Below are 20,312 nucleotides of genomic sequence, written 5' to 3' on the forward strand. Positions count from 1 at the left end.
TGACGCTTTTCCCAAGACAACCAAATTTCTCATTTGCGGTGGAGAAACCTTCTTCTGCTGCCTGGCCCATGATGCTGCTATTGACCTTTAAATCTTGCAAGAACACGTTACTTAATGCAGACAACAGCTCCATTCCAGAATGTATGCTGTTTCAATCCACAATGTTCTCATTAAGTCAATTTCACTGCACCCATGCAATTGCACTTCTTAGAGCGTTGATAGTGTGGAGAAGACCACCCAGATTACTAATAGGACCAATGCAAAATATTTTTGTAACAAAAACAATTGAAGAGATGGAGAATTTCAGAAAGATTATCTGAAAGACATCTGCACCAAAACATTGCATGTCCCACAAAGCAAGAGAAAATTTGCTTTCACCAATATATGATACCAGAATAGATTCTTGGTGACCCCAAAGTTGGTCTCAGAATTGCTTACATTGCTGTAGTGTGTTCTCTAAAGGTGCACTATTCCAGGATATTTGGTCAAAATATCTTGATGACAAATCAGTTTTGCCTTCAATCAGGCTGTTGTTAGGAATGTAAATTGTCCTTTGACTCCAAATTTTGTTTTAGTTTTGTGTTAACTTTTCGAACACTTAAAAATATTCCTAGGTTTTTGCTACTATTTGTACATTCCAAACATTTTTACAAAATTACAATTGCACCCAGTCAGTCCACCCCATTGTTGGGTTTCCTGCATTTACCTGTTAGTTCATGAAAACAGCCTCATTAACAAATGAGTTATTTTATACGCAAAGTCTTAAATTTGCTGTGGGTAGCGTGTGTATGTGTTCAACAATAATGGTTGAAATTGCTCTCTGTATTGCTTTTGCAGGACCATTAGCACATCTTATGTTAACCTGGAGTGACGGAGAGAAATTTCAAACAGCTAGGTGGAAGAAGACAGTATTGGACTGAATGGCCTGTATCTAAGCTGAGAATTCAATGCAGAACTGTTCAAATGCAATGATCTCACGATGCATTTTTAAAGCTCCCATTAGGAAATAGAAATTTTTTGAAAAGTTAACATTAATTTTTAACATAATTAATTCCCATTAAAGATACAAAATGGTACTTAAAAGAAAATATGAACGATTGCGTGTGCATTAAAAGCCACTCCATCCTTAAGTCAGTAACGTGAGCACTCAGCATATGGTGAAGACATAAGTGGTGTTTTAATTGAATGCAAGTATGCAGGGCTGCCGTTAGGAGAGCAGACTGTTTTGTTTTGCAGCAGAGACAGCAAGGGTTGTTTCCTACTGGGAAGAACAGCAGTGCTAGATGTAATAGCTTAGTGGTGTTATTACAGTACATAAGCCTTTGATTAGAACACAGACTGAAGGAGTTCCCAGCTGGATTTAGCCGCCTGGCCTCTCTGAAGCACTTGTTACTCGTTGACAGATATAGAAATGAAGTTTTAAAAACATTTGGATTTTCGGTTTGTTTTTCTTTATTGAGTCCTGATAGCAACGTGACTTCTACAACCCTTATTTACTGCTGCTATGTATTTTGTGACTGGAGTCCAGAATGCAGCTGTGTGGGATAACAGATTTGATGCACTTTACCTTCAAAAGCGCTATTGATATGTGAAAATTGGTGGTTGTTTACATCTACCTGCTTTTGTACAATATTTAGAGGTCACAGTTTGGAAATTATACTTACATGCCCTGGTCGACCCAGGGACCACTTTTTTCCCTCTCAATTTGCTCAAAGAGCCCTTTCGGAAACAATAACTTTGCCGCATAATTTTAAAAGTTCTGCTGTGTTTTTGATCCACTGTTAACACCAACCAATACAGTGCTACTGGCCTGACAATCCAAATTTGTCTTTGATCTGCCCCTGCATGTCTCTAGGCAACCAGGGGACACCAGCGTGGTGACTCAATGTCGTCATGCTGCTCTCCCAGCTCAGTGCTTGCGTGATCAGATTGAGAAGTGTTTTGAGATCTGCAGCATGGTAAATGCTAAATTGAGCTCAGATCTCTCCAGCAGCCAGTTAATATCAGAGGCATGCCATGGACACAATGGGAAATGTAATATTGGAATGATATTTGTAAAGAAACCAGGTACAGCCTAAGTGCAGAGCTGATCAATAGTGTCCCAAGCTGCACGATTTCAGTTGTAGTTCTTCCATTATATAAGCTTCAAGTGATCAGTTAAATTGTATTTCAGCATAGTCAGAAAGGTCAAGATATTTTAAACCACAAAGATAATGGTTGCACTGCAGATACAAAGCAGTCTTTTGTGGTTTTAAAGATTAAAATCTATTCTGGACCAAAATCACCTTTTCAGTGGCTAAGTAGTTGTTTGTAATATTCTGAGACTCAGGTCCATTCATTTGTCAGACTGTGCTTGGATTTTGATGGAATTCTGGTTGCGGTGTCTGGCAGAGCTGGGCCCATTACAAAGTGAATGCACGAATCATGAAGCTCATTCACTTCAAATGTAAAGTGCTCATATGCAGGAAACATTACTTCCAGTGAAAATAAAGTTGAAGCAAAAATACAAATGCTGGAAAAGCTCAGCAGGGCTGGCAGCATCTGTGGATTAAAAAAAAAATCTGAGTTAATATTTTGGGTCCAGTGACTCTTCCGCAGAACTGAGGCAGTTATGGAAAAGTTGCTTTTTATACAGAAGATAGGATGGGAAGAGGGGAGTAATAAGTAAATGATACATGAAGATAGAGCCCAAAGAGAGAGAAGAACAGTTAGATAAAGGAGTTGCCAACAGTCAGCTGAGGAGAATGAATAGCTGCTAATGGGGACTGTTGTAGCTAACAATGGGTTGTGTGTAATGGAAGACCATGTGATAGCAAATCCTGGTGTATGGTGGTGGGGGAGAGGGGGGGGGGGGGATGCTGGAGGGTTGGGGTAAGGACATGGGAGAAGGTACCATATGCCCTAAAATTGTTGAACTCTATATTGAGACCAGAGGCTGTAGAGTTCCAAAGCGGAAAATGAATTGCTGTTCTTCCAGTTTGCGCTGAGCTTTGCTGGAGCACTGTAGCAAGTCTGAGACAGAGATGTTAGCCATGGAACAAGGTGGTATGTTTAAGTAGCAGGCAACTGGAAGCATAGGGTCTTTTTTTGTGGACAGAACGTAGTCTGTGAACTATCAGTAAACCAGTCTATGCTTCAGTTCCCCAGTGTAGATGAGATCACATTGTCAATTAATGCAGTAGACTAGATTAAGTGAAGTGCAGGTAAAGTTCTGCTTCACCTGGAAGGTATATTTGGGCACTTGGATACTGAGGAGGGAGGAAGGAAATGGACTGATGTTCCATCTTCTGTGATTGCAGGATAAAGTGCCATGTAGCTGTGGGAGGTTGTTGGGAGGGAAGGAGGAGTGAACCTGGGCGACTGGAGGGAATGGTCCTTGCGGAAGGTGGACAAGGAAGGGGAGAGTAGAGGAATATATTTGGTGATGGCTTCCAACTGGAGGTGGTGGTAATGCCAACTAATGTTCCTCTGGATATAGATGCTGGTGGGATGGTAGGTGAAGACAATGCAGACCCTGTCATTGTTGTGGAAGGGAAGAGATGGAGTGAGGGCTGAAGTCCGGATGATTGATTGGACTGGATTGAGGGCCCTGCCAAATAGCGCTGCGGAATCCTTGGTTGGGGAAGAAGGCAGACATTTCAAAGATCCCCATGTTGATGTTGGTATCATCAGAACAGATGCAACTGAGACTGAGGAACTGGGAGAATGGAATACAGTCTTTCCAGGAAGCAGGGTGTGAGGATGTATAATCTAGGTAACTGTGGGAGTTGGTGAATTTTATAGTGGATATTGGTGGCCAAGCTCTCCATAGAAATGGAAACAGAGGTGTCAAGGAAGGGAAGGGAGGAATCAGACATGGACCAGGTGAAGGTGAAGGTGAGGATGAGTGGAAATTGGAAGTGAGTTTGAAAAACCTTTCCAATTCCGAATGAGAGAGGGAAGTAGCACTGATGATATCATCAACATACTGGTGAAAGAGTTGTGGGTGCTGGCTGGAATAGGACTGGAACAAGGAATACCCCATGAAGAAACAGGCATTTCTCGGGCCTATGTGGGTACCCATGGCCACCCGTACAAACTTAAGAGAGTGAGAGGAGTTAGAAGAGAAGTTGTTGAGGGTGAGGACATGCTGGGCCAGGCAGAGGAGGTGAGTGGGTCATTTCAGATCTTTATTCCAGGAAGGAGCGGAGAGCCCTGAGACCATCTGGTGGGGGATGCATGTGTAAAGGAGTTGCACATCCATGGTGGAGAAGAAGCGGCTGGAGCCTGCAAACTGGAAATTCTGAAACAGAAATAAAGTGTCAGAGGAACCGCAGATGTAAATGGGAAGGGACTGGGGAGACAAAAATTGAGTCCAACTAGGAAGAGATGAATCCAGTGGGGCAGGAGCAGGCAGAAACAATGGTTATGCCTGGGCAGTCCTGTTATGGATTTTGGGAAGGAGATAGAAGTGAGCTGTATGGAGCTGGGGGTCTATGAGTTTGGAGGCAGTGAAGGGGAGGGATCACTAGATAAAATGAGGTTAGTGACCATTGTGGACACAGTAGCCTGATGTTCCTTTGTTGGGTCATGGTCCAGGGGGAGGTGGGGGAGGTATCTGAGAGCTGGTGCTCAGCCTCTGCAATGGAGAGGTCAGTCCGCCAGACAACAACAGCACCATCCATGTTGTCAGCCTTAACTACAAAGTCAGGGTTGGATCTGAGAGCATGGAGTGCTGTCAGTTCATGGGGAGATACAGGGTAACGAATGAGAGAGGCAGAGCAATTGAGGCGACCAATGTCACGTCCACAGTTCTCAATGAACAGGTCAAATGCAGGTAAAAGGCCAGAGGAGGGGTCCAGGTGGAGGGAGAGGTTTGGAGGTGGGCGAAGGGGTCTGTAGAATGGCGAGAGGACTCTTGTCCAAAGACAGGTTGATCTCTGATAAATTCAGGGTGAAATTGTTGAGGCCACAGAGAAAACCGTTGCCAGTAAAATAATGTGTCCTATGAAATAATACTGAATGACCATGAAGCCAGTGAAAGACACCAATAAGGTGCAAATGGAATGGTATAGATTCTACTGAAAATCATTGATGTTAGAAAATTACTTGGAAAAAAAACTGCAGGAATATACCAAACCTTTCAGCCTTCTCATCTTTGAGGCTTTTTATTTCCATCCTGCAAGTTATGATCTGCTTTCAAAGATTGTCTTCTCCGACTGTTCCTGTTTTGCTAAGTGGGGCACTAAGTTTGAACGCAGTGTGAGAATCATTAAGTACAGAATCTAAAACTTACAAGGTAGCAAAACTGACATGCTGTACTGGTGTCAGTTTCAGAATTAACATTTTGGTTCATGTGCTTCTAATAATCAGTGACCCTTACTTCATGTGCTTTCCACAGGAAATGAATACAGCAGAAATTACTTTGACCTACAGATGTATGAGGGAATAGACCCAAGGCAGTGTAGGATAGAGGTCAGCACAGAAGATGAGTGTGAATTAAGTATGTAATTTCTTGTCATTATATTCTCTTCAAATCACTTTAATGAGGTGGGAATGACCGTTTGTGGTCTAGCCTACTTTTACGGTTTTAGGATCATAACTTGTTTTCTTATTAAAAGTTAATGCTGAAAGTGTATTTCCAATGTGCCACTTCAGATGTGTGAGATAACTGAAAACATGCTATGTGTTAGTAGTCTGATATTAATATATTTAATGTTAAGCTAAACTGATGATTGGATTCATTTCATGTTTTAAATTAAACTGAGGTGTTTGATGTCTTCATATGAAACTCTTTGACCATTTTCTCGAGGCTGTTAGATGGTGTTTTAGAAAACCGTGGCATTAAAAATGAATGAAATTGGCCCAAATTTTAATTCTTGTCGCATCAATTAACCACCATCTCATTCTTTCAGGCTGAGAACAAAACCGATAAATCTTCTGAGAAATTTCTGAACATTAAGAGGATTTTGACTAATTCATAGGATCTAATAAGATGATTTCTTTAAGACAAACAGAAAATCTGATTTGCTGTTTAATGATACTGATTACGCTTCTTCTAAGTAACATTGCTCTCTGGCTGATTTTGATTTTCAGAAATACAGGCTGAGGTCATTGAAAAGCAGCTGCAACTTGCAGACGTTGAAATTTGGAAGAAAAAAATGGCTTTCCTGAGACATGACAAAGAATAATTAGCTTAAAAACTCTGGTGATCAGATCTGAGGCAGGACTCCCCAATTCATTATGGATCTGGTCAGAAACCCCAAACTGTAAACTTCTAGAAACAAAAACTGGAAAAACTCAGCAGGTCTGACAGCATCTAACAACTTTCCAACAATTTCTGTTTTTGTTTCTGATTTCAAGCATTTGCAGTTCGATTGGCTTTTTTGTAAACTCCTAGATGAGAAAAGCTGAACTTCGCCCACTTTATTCACCCACTCAAACAATTGGTTGCAATTTTTTTCCTGATCCAAAAGAACCTACTTTTTAGATGGAGCCAGCTGTCTTGAGTTCATATAAAGAGTGAGTTTATTAACCACTGAACATGAGATGACTTGGTAACATAATACAGATTAAATAAGAGCTGAGTTCAAAAAGATAAACATTAAAAAAAAGATACCTGAACAGTCTGTGAATTATTTGGGAAGAACAGATAGTTGAATGTTGTGGCTATTACAATGGAGACGATTGCATTGATTGCATTGCATTGACAGTAGTAGTTGATTATTGATATTTGACATTCTTGGTTTTGTAGGCTGAAAGAAATTCCTTTGCCTTGATTCCTTTTATTAACTATGTTGCAGCATTTGGAGCGAGAAAGAGACTTTCTTTTGCATTGCTGCTAGCTAGCTGGCTTCTAGCATGTAGAGTGAGTGAGTGAGTACCTTCACCTGCAACACAGGGATCCCGAGGGGTAGCTTTTCAGTTGACACACTGAAGTTTGAATCCAGACTGATGTGAGAACATTCAGTCCCATCAATACATGCCAACAGAGTTGAAACTGGCTTTTTAACTTTAGATGGAGCTAGCTTTCTTGAATTCATATAAAGAGTGAGGTTATTAACCACTGAACATGAGAAGACTTGGTAACATAACACAGATTAAATAAGAGCTTAGTTCAAAAGGATAAACATTAAAAAAAGATACCTGAATAGTCTGTGAATTATTTGGGAAGAACAGATAATTGAATGTTATAGCTATTACAATGGAGATGATCCATTGTGTTGACAGTAGTAGTTGATTGTTGATATTTGACATTCTTGGTTTTGTAGGCTGAATAAAATTCCTTTGCCCTGATTCCTTTTATTAACTGGGCGGCACGGTGGCTTAGTTGTTAGCACTGCTACCTCACAGTGCCAGAGACCCGGGTTCAATTCCCGCCTCATGCAACTGTCTGTTTGGAGTTTGCACATTCTCCACGTGTCTGCATGGGTTTCCTCCGGGTGCTCCGGTTTCCTCCCACAATCCGAACAAAATGTGCAGGTTAGGTGAATTGTCCATGCTAAATTGCCCATAGTGTTAGGTGAAGGGGTAAGTGTAGGGGAATGCGTATGGGTGGGTTGTTCTTTGGAGGATCGGTGTGGACATGTAGGGCTGAAGGGCCTATTTCCACACTGTAAGTAATCTAAACTCTGATTCTGTACATGCTTCAAAGGGAACATTATGAACAAACGTACAAATATACAAACATGGAATGAGAGAATTAGCCCTTTGACCCTGCTGTACCACTCACAAAATATGATCAGATTTGACTTTAACCTCAACCCTACATTTCTGCATAATCTCTCTGATAATCTTTTATCCCTTTGGAAATCAAGAATCTATCTACCTCAGCTTTAAAAATGCTTAAAGCTTCCGCATCCACTACCTCTTGTCAAAAGGAATTCCAATGACTCACAACCATCTGAGAGAAATAAAAAAACTCATCTCTTTGTCTTGAATGGGTGTCCGCTTATTTTTAAACTATGACCCCTACTTCCAGATTCACCCACAAGATAGCATCCTTTCCACTTACACCTGCTCATGTCTCCTCAGAACATTGTATGTTTCAGTTAGGTCACCTCTGACTCTTCTAAACTCCAGAGGATACTGACCTAGCCTGTCTAGCCTTTCTTCATTACGAAGTATATCTGCAGTTTGGGATATAATCCACAGGGGGTGGCTTGCTGTTGAGTAAGTGGGTTATTAGCCCCTTGTTATCTTTGTAGTCACAAGCAGTCACAGTCCAGTCTGTTTGGACTTTATGTGACACTTTTAAGTGTTACATCCTATTGGTCCAACAAAGCATTTCAAATAATTAAAAGCTGCAGTTATTTTGTCTCTCTTGCAGTCCTCTTTTTTAAAAAAAAGACATTTTTCGAATTAAGACCTAAAACACCCTTAATATTTTGAGGTCCGACCTGTCATTGTAATATTTGCTTTGAAGAAATCCGATTTATTTTAATTTCATTGAAAAAGTGTTGAATTTATCCAACAAAAGCCTCAGTCAATATTATCTTTTCAATCCTAACTGGACTGTTTTGAGTTGTGGATAGGGTGTCTGCAATTACATTTAATTTCTTGGTAATGTGGTTGACTTTTAAGTGGGTGCAGTTAAGGAAATCCCCTTCATTGGAATAGTCCAGCCTTTGGGTCTTAAACATTTCCACAAAATTAATGGGTTGTGGTCAATATAAACTATGTACCCATTTTGGGTAGCACGGTGGCTCAGTGGTTAGCACTGCTGCCTCACAGTGCCAGGGACCCGAGTTTGATTCCCACTTCGGGCAACTGACTGTGTGGAATTTGCATATCCTCCCCATATTTGTGTGGGTATCCCCTGGGTGCTCTAGTTTCTTCCCACAATCCAAAGATGTGCAGGTTAGATTAATTGGCTATGCTAAATTGCCCATAGTGTTCAGGTGCATTAGTCAGGGTAAATCTAGGGTAGAGGAGTGGGTCTGGGTGGGTTAGACTTCAGAGGATTGGTGTGGACTTGTTGGGCCAAAGGGCCTGTTTCCATCCTGTTCGGAATCTAATCTAAATCTCAATGTGTTTAAGAGCCAGTCACGCATTGAGGGCTTCTTTCTTTGCAGTGGAGTATCAGCTTTGATATTTGTTTAGTTGGTTGGAGAAGTACCCAACTGGGGTCCCTACTCTGGATTTGTTTTCCTGAAGGAGCCCTAATCAGGTGTACTCACATTGCTGGCTACTTTAAATGTTTGTTCAAAATTTGCAGTTTCAAGTAGAGGCTCACTCATTAGAATGGCCTTCAGCATTTCAAAAGCAGTTTGGCATTCCTCAGTCGATACTACCATTGCTATTTTCTGTCGTAGGCCTGTCAGTAGTGCAGCCACTGTACTGAGGTATGGGACAAACATGCAGTAGAACACACACATTTCCTGCAACGTTATGAGTTTCTGTTTATTGTGGGAATGAGGTACTATTGCTTATATCTATGCAGACCTGGGCAGTATTCACCCTTGAGCCATCATGTGCCCTAGATAGGTAACTAGAGTCCTAGCGAACTCGCCTTTTGTGACTAGGTCACTCTTGTCTGAATGAGGGCTTCCGGTTTCTCTAGTCTGTTTCCCCAACGCCATGGTACAATAGGGGATTGTACCATTGATGCCTGTAAACTAATCCAAATAGTGTGAACCCAGTGGACTCATTTGGTCAGTTCCCTCTAGTAAAAAACAGAAGGTCCCATTCTTTATTCTCGTCATGGGGATACTCATGGCAGTATATCCTGATGTTTTTAGAGTCTGATAATGCCATTCCAGCACCCCCTGTGACCGCAGGTGAGAGACTGAAGACTTCCACTGGGTCACACCCAGGTTATTGAGAACTTCCTGGAATATTTTGGATGTGAAATCTGAGCCCTGAACCAATTGGATCTTTAAGGGCAGGCTGTACCAAGTGAAGAATTGGTGCAATTCAGTTGCCACTGTTTTAGACAAGAGTTAAGAGTGTGCTGCTGGAAAAGCACAGCAGGTCAGGCAGCATCTGAGGAGCAGGAGAATTGATGTTTCGGGCAAGAGCCCTTTATTCCACTGTTTTAGACAGTATGGTTCTCTGGAACAGCCTCTGGTTAGCGACATTCAAGCTGGCAAGGTTATACTAATAGTTCCATTTTGTTTGGGCATGGCTCAGTAACACCTTGTTAGGTGGTTCCCCGAATGCCAGCGCAGGGATCATCGGCGCAGGTTTTATTGCAGGTTGGGGTTTTCCCACAAGCTGGCAACTGTGACAGGTTCTGTAAAGTCTCACTACATCCTTATTGAGCTGGGACCAGTTAAAGCATCAGACAGTGCAGGTGTGGGTTTTGTGCTCAGGTACTGGAGGTTTGTGCGCTAGCCATAATATTTCCCCACGGTACCTCAGCAGCACCACCACCTGGCAGATCACTGTCCCCACCTCGTTTGCAGGTTTATGAGAGGGTCTCTATTTCCACATCAGCACCTCATTTTACGAGAGTAACATTCAGGAGCAGCTTCAGCCCCAGCTTCAGTGTGAGCAGTCTGAGCTGGGCTTTGTAGCAGTGGGTCAGCTTGCTGGGCTGCTACCAATGAAGTTCTTACCTCCTTGGGGACTTCTAGACTCTAGGAAAAGGTTTCAGAGAAGCAGACTACAGGGTCTTCTGCTCGCAGTGCAAGCTCAGTCCCACTAGCTGAGCTTGCCTGGCCATGGACTGTATGACAACATGGTCAGCTCAAGCACTTTCTCCTGTAGTTGTTTGGTGTCCCTGAACTTAAGTTAAATAGAAAACTTTTTTGGGATGGCATGTTGGCTCAGTGGTTAGTACTGCTGCCTCACAGTGCCAGAGACCTGAGTTTGATTCTATGAGACGTCAATAGGCTTCGCAGAGACAACAGGGGATGATATGACCTCTGATCCTGCAGGTTGTTGCTATTGAATAGACCGGTCCTGACCACAGGCAAACTAGGTATGAGTCTCATAGCCACTGGTCCTGACAGCAGGCTGCACTCCAGATTTACCCGGTAAAAAGAGATGAGCATGTACCCATCTTTAATCACTTTTGCCAGCACCTTGGCACTTACCGCTGTCTTTGGCAGGAAGGCCATGCTTTTTTGCAGCAGTAGAGTTTGGCTAGTCCTGGTATTCCTTAGTATCACTGCACACTTGATCACCTCACCCTGTGGAAATGTTGCTCCTGTTCCTTTCGAGACAAATTCTCAGTAACTGTCAGGGATTTGTTTAATCTCATCCACACTCTTAGGAGTACCTTTGCGGGTATTTGCAACGACAGTCTGGTCACAGCTGCGGCCTGGTCAGCTATGCCGTCTGACTGGCTCCCATACTCTAGACAGGCTGCGTCTGCCCCGGGGAATTCTCCTGGTTTTTTCCCATATGGCCACAGGCAGGCTTCTTGACCTCATCATTCTTCTCAACAGCATCCTTTCTGCCTTGAGGAGGGCTCCCAGCATTTCCCTGTCTATCATGGGTGCTCAGTTCCCTCTCACCCTCTCCTTTCCAGTTGGTAGGGGATGACCAGGAGAGGGTTTCAAACAGTGGCTTGTGGATCAGCTCATAATCATCGGCCAGTGTGGATGCCTGTCTCGACCCAGTCACAATTTGTTCCTTGAGGTGGATTCTTATCGGAATGGAATTGTTACACTACTCATGGAAAGTTTTTCCATTGAGGCGTTTATAAATCTCTGTAAAAGTGCTGGTACCCACTGGTCAAAAGCAAGCTGATTGAGCCTTTCAAGTTTCAGGTTCATGTGTCCAGCCTGTTTCCTGAGGGGATGGAAATTTTGTCAGTATACCAACCGGTACCCACTTAAGGTGGCCTTTTTTTTTTGTTGCCTCATGACCAGTGGCACTTTTCTCAGGCAAGAGGGAGCCAATCTTGTGACCTTTCCCTGAAAACTTGCTCTGCATTATTAAAGATCAATGTCGGACTGGCCATTTTAATTGCTCGACCAGCCATTTGAAAAATGTAAAGTAAGCTCTACCTCAAACTTATAAATTAAATCAGCAAATCAAGTTGCTCCCATCCTCAAGGTCTGAGTCAGTAGTGTCTTGATAGGACACAGCAGGATTCTTGACCCTGCACATGCACACAGATTAGAAATAAGAGGTGAATCCAAAAAGATTAAAATTTTTAAATATGATATATGATCAATCTCTGAAGTATTTGTGAATAGCAGATAGTTGAACATAACTGCCATTACAGTAGGGTTGGTGACAATTCGCCACGGCAGACTCACCGCTGATGATTAGCCACTGCCCGTTCGCCATCAGCATTTCTCCATTGCGGTCGTTTGACCTCTGGAGACTACTCGCCACCAGAAATATATATATGTACTGATTGTTTTCCTCCCGCCTGTTCTTTCATACTTCTCAGTCCCCTTTATTTATACAACTACATGCTACATATTGATAAAAAAGAGGTAAAATAAATATAATTTTATTGGTTTATATATAAAAATGAGTTACAAACTTTAACCAGAAAAAGGAAATATGTTTTTAAAATCTTTATAATGGCAGTAAAGTCGCACATTAATATTAAACGATGAAATTTTAGTTCATTTGATAGTTGTGCGCTATTCCTCTCAGATATTCCAAACAATCTCTTTTACCGTATTCAAGAACAATGCAACACAAACACTATCTAAACCAATATATCGACAATTTTATATAGTTTAGATATGCTTGTTCTCTAACATTTTAAATGTTGTTGAATTTTTAAAAAATCTATTAACAAAAATAAATGGTTATTAAAACAAGTAAACGCTACCATCAATATTCAAAAAATACAACTTATTTGTGGTGGCGAATCATCTTCAGTGGCCAATGGGCGGTGGCTAATCGTCGGCGGAGAATCTGTGTGGCGAATGGTCCCATCCCGTTACAGTAAAGGTGGCTAGTTGTGTTGTTAATTTTTGAGATTCTTGGTCTTGTAAGCTGATTGAAGGTCCTCAGTCCTGATTTTATAAAGCCCCTTTGCATGACTAGGATTGAAAGAATGTTCTTAAACTGACACATTGGGTTAATTAGTGGATAGTTTTCTGACAGGTGACCTTCACAACATACTAGAGCTCAAACACAGGCTGGTGCACATGAGAACATTCAGTCCTACTAGTAGACTGCAGTAGAGTTGAAGCTGTTTTTTTTTTAACCCATTTCTGTGTGCACTCTTCAAAGGGAAAATGCACAACGTGTCCACAGTTAGGGGGTATAGGAAGTGGCTTGTTGTTGAGAAGTGGTTGACAGCCCCTTGTGTTTTTGTAGCACAAGACATCACAGATCAGTCTCTTCAGTTTCTTTGAGACTTTAGGTGTTATACCCCATTGGTCCAACACAGAATTCTCCTCAATTTACACCTATAGTTATTTTGTCTCTGTATTGCCTTTTAAAGTCCTCTTCTAAAAAAAACACATTTTGGAATTGGGATTAAAATGCCTTGCATGATGAGGTTCAGACTCATATCACAGCAGAATGCAGTAATTGGCAGAGGAAAGAACAGCAACTTGTTTCTTACTTTCTAACCGTGTGGATGCATAGCCATATTACAATATAAAAAGTGCTCCGCAGGTGACAAACGCACTGTGCACAAACTGCCATCCCTTTAAGATGTGCACAGGCATGGCCATCGAAAAATCTTTTGACTGTGCAACAAAATGAAACTAAACATTAAAGGCCATTGATATATATTTTAATTTATATGGCTGGAAATTGTTCCACATGCTGGGATTGTTTTCAGTCTGCGGTGCCAAGAATTGGAATCAAGCATCCCCAGATCAGCTGTAGAAAAAGCAGGGTGTCGCATAAATCTCCTCCTGCACGAGAAAAATATCCATGCTGAATCCATGTTCTATCAGGATGGCGCTGCATGCTGCTCTGGTCTTGTTGGGAAAGTAAGGCTACACAATCCTGACTCTTCATCCAGTTCTGTAATGTTTATGATGGACCAAAATGGCAATCTGAAATGAGTTGGATAGTGGCAAGTAATATTAAATTAAGTAATATAGTGAAACTAGTAGATGCATTAGAAGCTGTCATTTACGGTAATAGTTAAATAGCTGTGCTTTGTTTTAAAGACTATGTAACCATGTAATAAGTTTGAATAATTGTAGTTAACTAGGTTTAATAATTAGTGGGTGACTTCTACACCATCATGCTGCAGTTTCCATGCTTTGCTCACAGTCCTTTTAAAACTTAGAAGAAAATGGTTTCTTCTCTGTGGTCATTTTGTACTACCATATCAGTTGTTGTACTTCTCGTAACAAACAATAAATTGAGGTTCTGAGAGTGATTTGCATAAATCAAAGTTTGCTGCACTGTTTTTCTATATACTGCTACCAATGGGCTCTGCCAAAAGGACATGTCTTTCATTTTTCCATCTCTTTCCTGATAGCATAATTTATTGCACATTTTCCAGAGGTATTCGATTTCATTAGTATACTTCCTCTGTCCATTATTAAGTACAAAAATGCCCTGAGGGTAACTTCCCAGCCTGTCATGTCTATTAAATATTGTGCACCCACAAGTAAAAATGGTTGTGCATTACACGAGCAACAACAGGTTTGAAATACAAGTGTATGATTACATCATCCTATATTGAATATGAAGATATATGGCGGCTTCTCATTCTAATTAAAGAACTCAAATCATGACCTATGTATGATGACAGCCTAATTATGTGCATCTTGATTCTATAATTTGTTGCAATTAATGCTGAATTGTGCGTTTGGATCATGAATGCACTTTAGTAAATAAAAGGTGATATAAATTAATTTCTACTGTGTCACTTAAAATGTTTGGGGGAGCATGACTGCTTCTGTGGGGCAATTTTCCTCTTCAGGTCCCCTGAATTATGGGCTGGACAATTAAATTAAATTTAATCCTGCTTAAATATTACATTGGTCACTCGATGCTAGACAGTTCTTTGTGGTGTTGCAAACTCCTTTTATCCAGGAATGCTTTGAGGATCTGATAACATTATCGCAGGGCTACAATGCCAATTATTTTTGAAAAAATAACCTTTTTTTAAAACATGTGCACGCAAAACATCCAGGAAGAATGACTTACCTCAGCTCCAGTGTTGACTTTTTGAGCACAGTGCTGGCATGCTTTAGAAGAATGCAGGTATTAAAATTTTGCAACATTAAACTGTCTATAATCATAACACATTTGAACTCCAGGGCAAAGAATTCCCATTAGTATTGTGTCTTTAGTAATAGTGAAGATAAAATCAGACTATGTTTGACGTGGGTGAAAACAAATGTGGCAGATATACATGGGGGCTGGGGGAGGATGGAGTCAGGGGGGTGAGGCACAGGTTATTGCAAAGGGTTCTTTGCTAATTTATTTTTGCTCTTCAGCACCAGACAAGAATGATGACATGGACTTCTATCTAAAACTACTGAAGCTTCTGGAAGATGAAGAAGGAAGCCTGGAGGAAGGCATACCAGGTAGAATCTTGGCTGACAGTTCACCCTGCAAGCTTCTTATGATATGAACTGTTTAAAACAAAAAGCAATGCCACGCATGCATCTTACAATCAGTTCAAAATAATCTTTATAGGTTTTCCTTTCCAAGTTCCAACTCTTGTGTATTGACTCCTCATGTGCAACTCAGTGCACTGTATGATGTGTGTAAATGTGATGCAAGTAAGACATAACCACAAACACAAAAACGGTGGTCCAAACAAAACCAACTTCAATATACGTAGCACCCTTTAACACAATCAAATGTCCAGAAATGCTTCACAGGGGCAATGTAAAACAAAATATGATAGAAAAATCACAGGAAATATTTGGACAGATGTTCAATTATGGTAGTTTTAAAGAGTGTCATAGTTAGGAATGTCAGAGAGGGCTAGGGAGGTCTAGTAAACATATTCTAGAGCTTAAGATCCAGGCAGCTGAAGGCATTGCCACTAATTATGGACGAATTAAAACTGGGATGCCCAGGAGGTGCTAATTGTTGAGTTCAGATATCCTGGTAGATTGTGGGTTTGAAATGATTACTGAGTTCAGAAGGGTTGAGGACAAGGAAGAACTGGAAAACCAAGAGGAGAATTTTATAATCAAGATATGCTTGACTGGGAATCCATGGATGATGGTGAAGGAAGTTGGTGTGAGTTATGGCAGGTTTTGGCTGACCTTAATTTTACAGATGATAGTAAGTCCCATCTCATGTCTCCACCACACATCCAGACAGTGCATTTCAAATCCAAATCACTCCATGTAAGAAATAGCTTTCTCTCAAATCACTTTTCCTACATTTGCATATCACTTTAAATCTGTACCATCTCATTCTCAAAACTTTGCAAATGAGAACAATTTCACCCTATTGGCCCTTACCAGACCGCTCATGATTTTGAAAACTTTTGTCAGATCTTCTCTTAGCCACTTTCCAACCTGGTCACTCCAATCAATTCTCAGAACTGAACTTTCTCATCCCTTGATCTATTGCCATAAGCCACTTCTGCACTCTCTCCAATGCATTCAAGTCATTTGCTATATTGTGGAGCCTAGAATTGTATACAATATTCCAACTGTGGTCTTGTATAAATTCAGCATAACACAGTGATGCCAGTTTCTGGAGCTTTCAAGGGCTAAAGACATGACTTACCTCTAATTAGGTGTAAATAAATCTCAGGGAAACTGTATAGGGGTGAGGTTTAGTGAATTTCTCTGTGCAACCCCTTGCCAAAGAGCAGGGATCAACATGATAGGAAAATGCTGAGCAAAAGAATCGGTACCTCTTAGGGGAAGAGAGTCCTAAGTGCTCCATCACAATTGTAGTAGAGTGGGGTGGGAACATCATTTTCTGACTCCGAGATAAGAATGTTACCGATGGAACCATGGCAGGTAAAAGAGGTATCATTCTATAATGAAGGAAGGATAAGGTCGTTAGTGTTTTATTCTTTGGTATTCCTTTGTTCAGGGAATATTTCAACTGGTAAAAATCACCTCCAGTGTAAATGATTCCTTATAGGTGTACTGTACTGTATTTAGATTTGGTCATAAAACTGCGTTCCATCACATGCAAGTTCAAAATCTTATATAATTGGAGGTTGGATTTGTAATATTGTTGCTGACAAATCATTCACCTTTTTTTTGTTTTTGATGGGTGCTTGGGAAAGGAAATGGAAGAAGGTCATAATCCTGTAATCTGAAAAAGAATTATATTTTGATATTATGCCAGATGCTGCGTTGAGCTCATTTCAAAGACTATCAGACAATTACTTTCTCTGAAATCCATTTCTCGTATAAATACAAATAATGTGACAGAATAACAGCTTGTGTTTGACATCTTGCAATACGATTTAGCTTTAGATTGTGGAGGCATGGTACATGGCTTTTCATCAGAATCAAATGCATGAAAACATTCGGCCAATTTTACTTGATCGGTGTCATTGGATATTTTAGGAAAAAGCAGCTTAAAGATCATGAACACAGAGCATTAAATTGTCATTGCCAGTGTGCTTTTATTCTGCTGTAGTTCAGGAGCTCAGCAGCCTGTTGTTTAAGAAGCTCAAAGTCCTTTTACAATGAGGTTAGATGTGACAGTTTGTTGCAGTAATCATCCTCCAACTTGTTCTTGAAATGTGCCAGTGAGCTGGTTGCACCTGTTAAAGCATACCATGGTCGGGAAACCATTTAAAGCTTGGTGTCATTGGATGATTTCAGGAGAAGCAGCATCCATAACCTCTCATTTGAAGTATTTTATATTAAAGCTGCACTGCAGAAATCTATCAGTTCTTCAGAGGGGCAATCCTTTGCTTGCTTTGCCATGTCTATTGGAATCAGTCACACCGGCAATGTGTACCACACTGGTCTCATGCTCCTCAAGTTTATTTAGGTGGGTAGTGGTGAAGACTATGAATCTCGTGGTTAAGAAAGCTATGTTGATGGCAGTGTCCTGGCAAGTTCTATCCCATCCAAGGATTGGAGATGCCTTCTGTTTATCTGTCTTAGAAAACTTTTATTTTCCACTGATCAGCTCAAGTACAAATCCTGTATTTATTCTGAATAAGTAAGGGATACAAAATCTAACTGGGACCCGGCATTGCTTCAACATGAAATAAGAATGCATGAAATAAATGGTACATCAGTAAGTAAGCAAACATGAGGTATTTGTGGGAGTTAGTACGCTTCACCTCCCACTTAGCCACAGAATCACATCAAGAGGAGTGTGTGTAGGGACCACCAGTGTTCCACAATTATCCAACACTCCCTACTGAGTTCAAGTAGCTGGTTGTGCACACCAGTAGCCATACCCTAGGATTTTGACTGGAAGCAAGAGTTTTGATTGGTATGGTGTGAATATTTCACATCTTCTGATGGTCAGGAAGGCAGAAGATCCTAACAAATTGAACAGTAACTTAGAAAACAACAAAGTTTACCAAAGGGTGTAGTCATGAGGTTTAGGTAGGCAAGTTGCCAGTCACCTATAGAACATAGAACAATACAGCGCAGAACAGGCCCTTCGGCCCTCGATGTTACGCCGACCTGTGAACTATTCTCAGCTTGTCCCCCTACACTATCCCAAAATCATCCATGTGCTTATCTAAGGATTGTTTGAATCTCCCTAATGTGGCTGAGTTGACTACATTAGCAGGTAGAGCATTCCATACCCTTACCACTCTCTGCATAAAAAACCTGCCTCTGACATCTGTCTTAAATCTATCACCCCTCAATTTGTACTTATGCCCTCTCGTACAAGCTGACGTCATCTTCCTAGGAAGAAGATTTTCATTGTCTACCCTATCTAATCCTCTGATCATCTTGTATGTCTCTATCAAATCCCCTCTTAGCTTTCTTCTTTCCAATGAGAACAGACACAAGTGTCTCAGCATTTCCTCATAAGACCTTCCCTTCAGATCAGGCAACATCCTGGTAAATCTCCTCTGCACCTTTTCCAATGCTTCCACATCCTTCCTGAAAAATGGGGACCAGAACTGTACATAATATTTCAAGTGTGGCCGCACCAGCGTTTTGTATAGTTGCAGCATGATATTGCGGCCCTGGAACTCAATCCCTCTATGAATGAAACCTAATACACTGTATGCCTTCTTAACAGCACTATCCACCTGGATGGCAACTTTCAGAAATCTATGTACATGGACTCCAAGATCCCTCTGCACATCCACACTACCAAGAATCTTTCCATTGACCCAGTGCTCTGCCTTCCTGTTATTCTTCCCAAAGTGCATCACCTCACATTTAGTTGCATTGACCTCCATTTGCCAACTCTCAGCCCAATTCTGCAGTTTATCCAAGTCCCCCTGCAACCTGTAACATTCTTCCAAACTGTCCACTACTCCACCGACTTTAGTGTCGTCTGCAAATGTACTAATCCATCCACGATGCCTGCGTCTAAGTCATTTATAAAAATGACAAACAGCAGTGTTCCCAAAACAGATCCGTGTGGTACACCACTAGTAACCATACTCCAGGCTGAATATTTTCCATCAAGCACCACTCACTGCCTTCTTTCAGAAAGCCAGTTTCTAATCCAAACTGCTAACTCACCCTCAATTCCATTCCTCTGCATTTTCTCCAACAACCTGCCATGTGAAACCTTATCAAAGGCTTTACTGAAGTCCATCTATATCATGTCAACTTCCCTACCCTCATCTACATGCTTGGTCACCTTCTCAAAAAACTCAATGATGTTTGTGAGACATGACCTGCCCTTGACGAAACCATGTTGACTATCTGAAATCAAATTGTTACTTGCGACATGATTATAAATCTTATCTCTTATAATCCTTTCCAAAACCATTCCTACAATAGACGTAAGGCTTACTGATCTATGATTACCTGGGTCATCTCTACTGCCCTTCTTGAACAAGGGCACAACATTTGCAATTCTCCAGTCCTTTGGTACTAAACCTATAGACAATGATGACTCAAATATCAAAGCCAAGGGCTCTGCTATCTCCTCCCTAGCTTCCCAGAGAATCCTCGGATAAATCCCATCCGGCCCAGGGGACTTGTCTACTTTCACTCCTTCTAGAATTGATAACACCTGTGCGTAACTAACCTCGATCCTTTCTAGTCTAATATCTTGTACCTCATTCTTCTCCTCTACAATATTCTCCTTTTCCTGAGTGAAAACCGATGAGAAATGTTCGTTTAGCACCACTCCAAACTCCACAGGGTCCACATTCAACTCCCCACTTCTGTTTTGACTGGCCCTATTCCTACTCTAATCATCCTTTTATTCCTCACATACCTATAGAAAACTTTGAGGTTCTGCTTTATTCTATTTGCCAAAGACTGCTCATGTCCTCTCTTTGCTTTTCTTAACTCTCTCTTTAAATCCTTCCTAGCTGATCTGTAACTCTCCATCGCCTCATCTGTACCATCTTG

General features: G+C 41.1%; 1 protein-coding gene across 4 annotated transcripts in view; it reads left to right on the plus strand.

The window, feature by feature from the left end:
• Positions 1-20,312, plus strand: part of ofcc1 (orofacial cleft 1 candidate 1) — a 308,134-nt gene that overhangs the window by 37,190 nt on the left and 250,632 nt on the right. For all 4 annotated transcript variants that reach the window (XM_087986250.1, XM_087986251.1, XM_043689352.2 and 1 more), the window contains exon 5: positions 15,309-15,398. In XM_087986250.1, coding sequence (XP_087842376.1) covers positions 15,309-15,398 — 90 coding nt within the window. The remainder of the gene's footprint in view (positions 1-15,308; positions 15,399-20,312) is intronic.

Source organism: Chiloscyllium plagiosum, unplaced genomic scaffold (genome assembly GCF_037043375.1).
Source record: "Chiloscyllium plagiosum isolate Xiang-an unplaced genomic scaffold, Cpla_swu_hap1 HiC_scaffold_4, whole genome shotgun sequence".
Taxonomy (NCBI): domain Eukaryota; kingdom Metazoa; phylum Chordata; class Chondrichthyes; order Orectolobiformes; family Hemiscylliidae; genus Chiloscyllium; species Chiloscyllium plagiosum.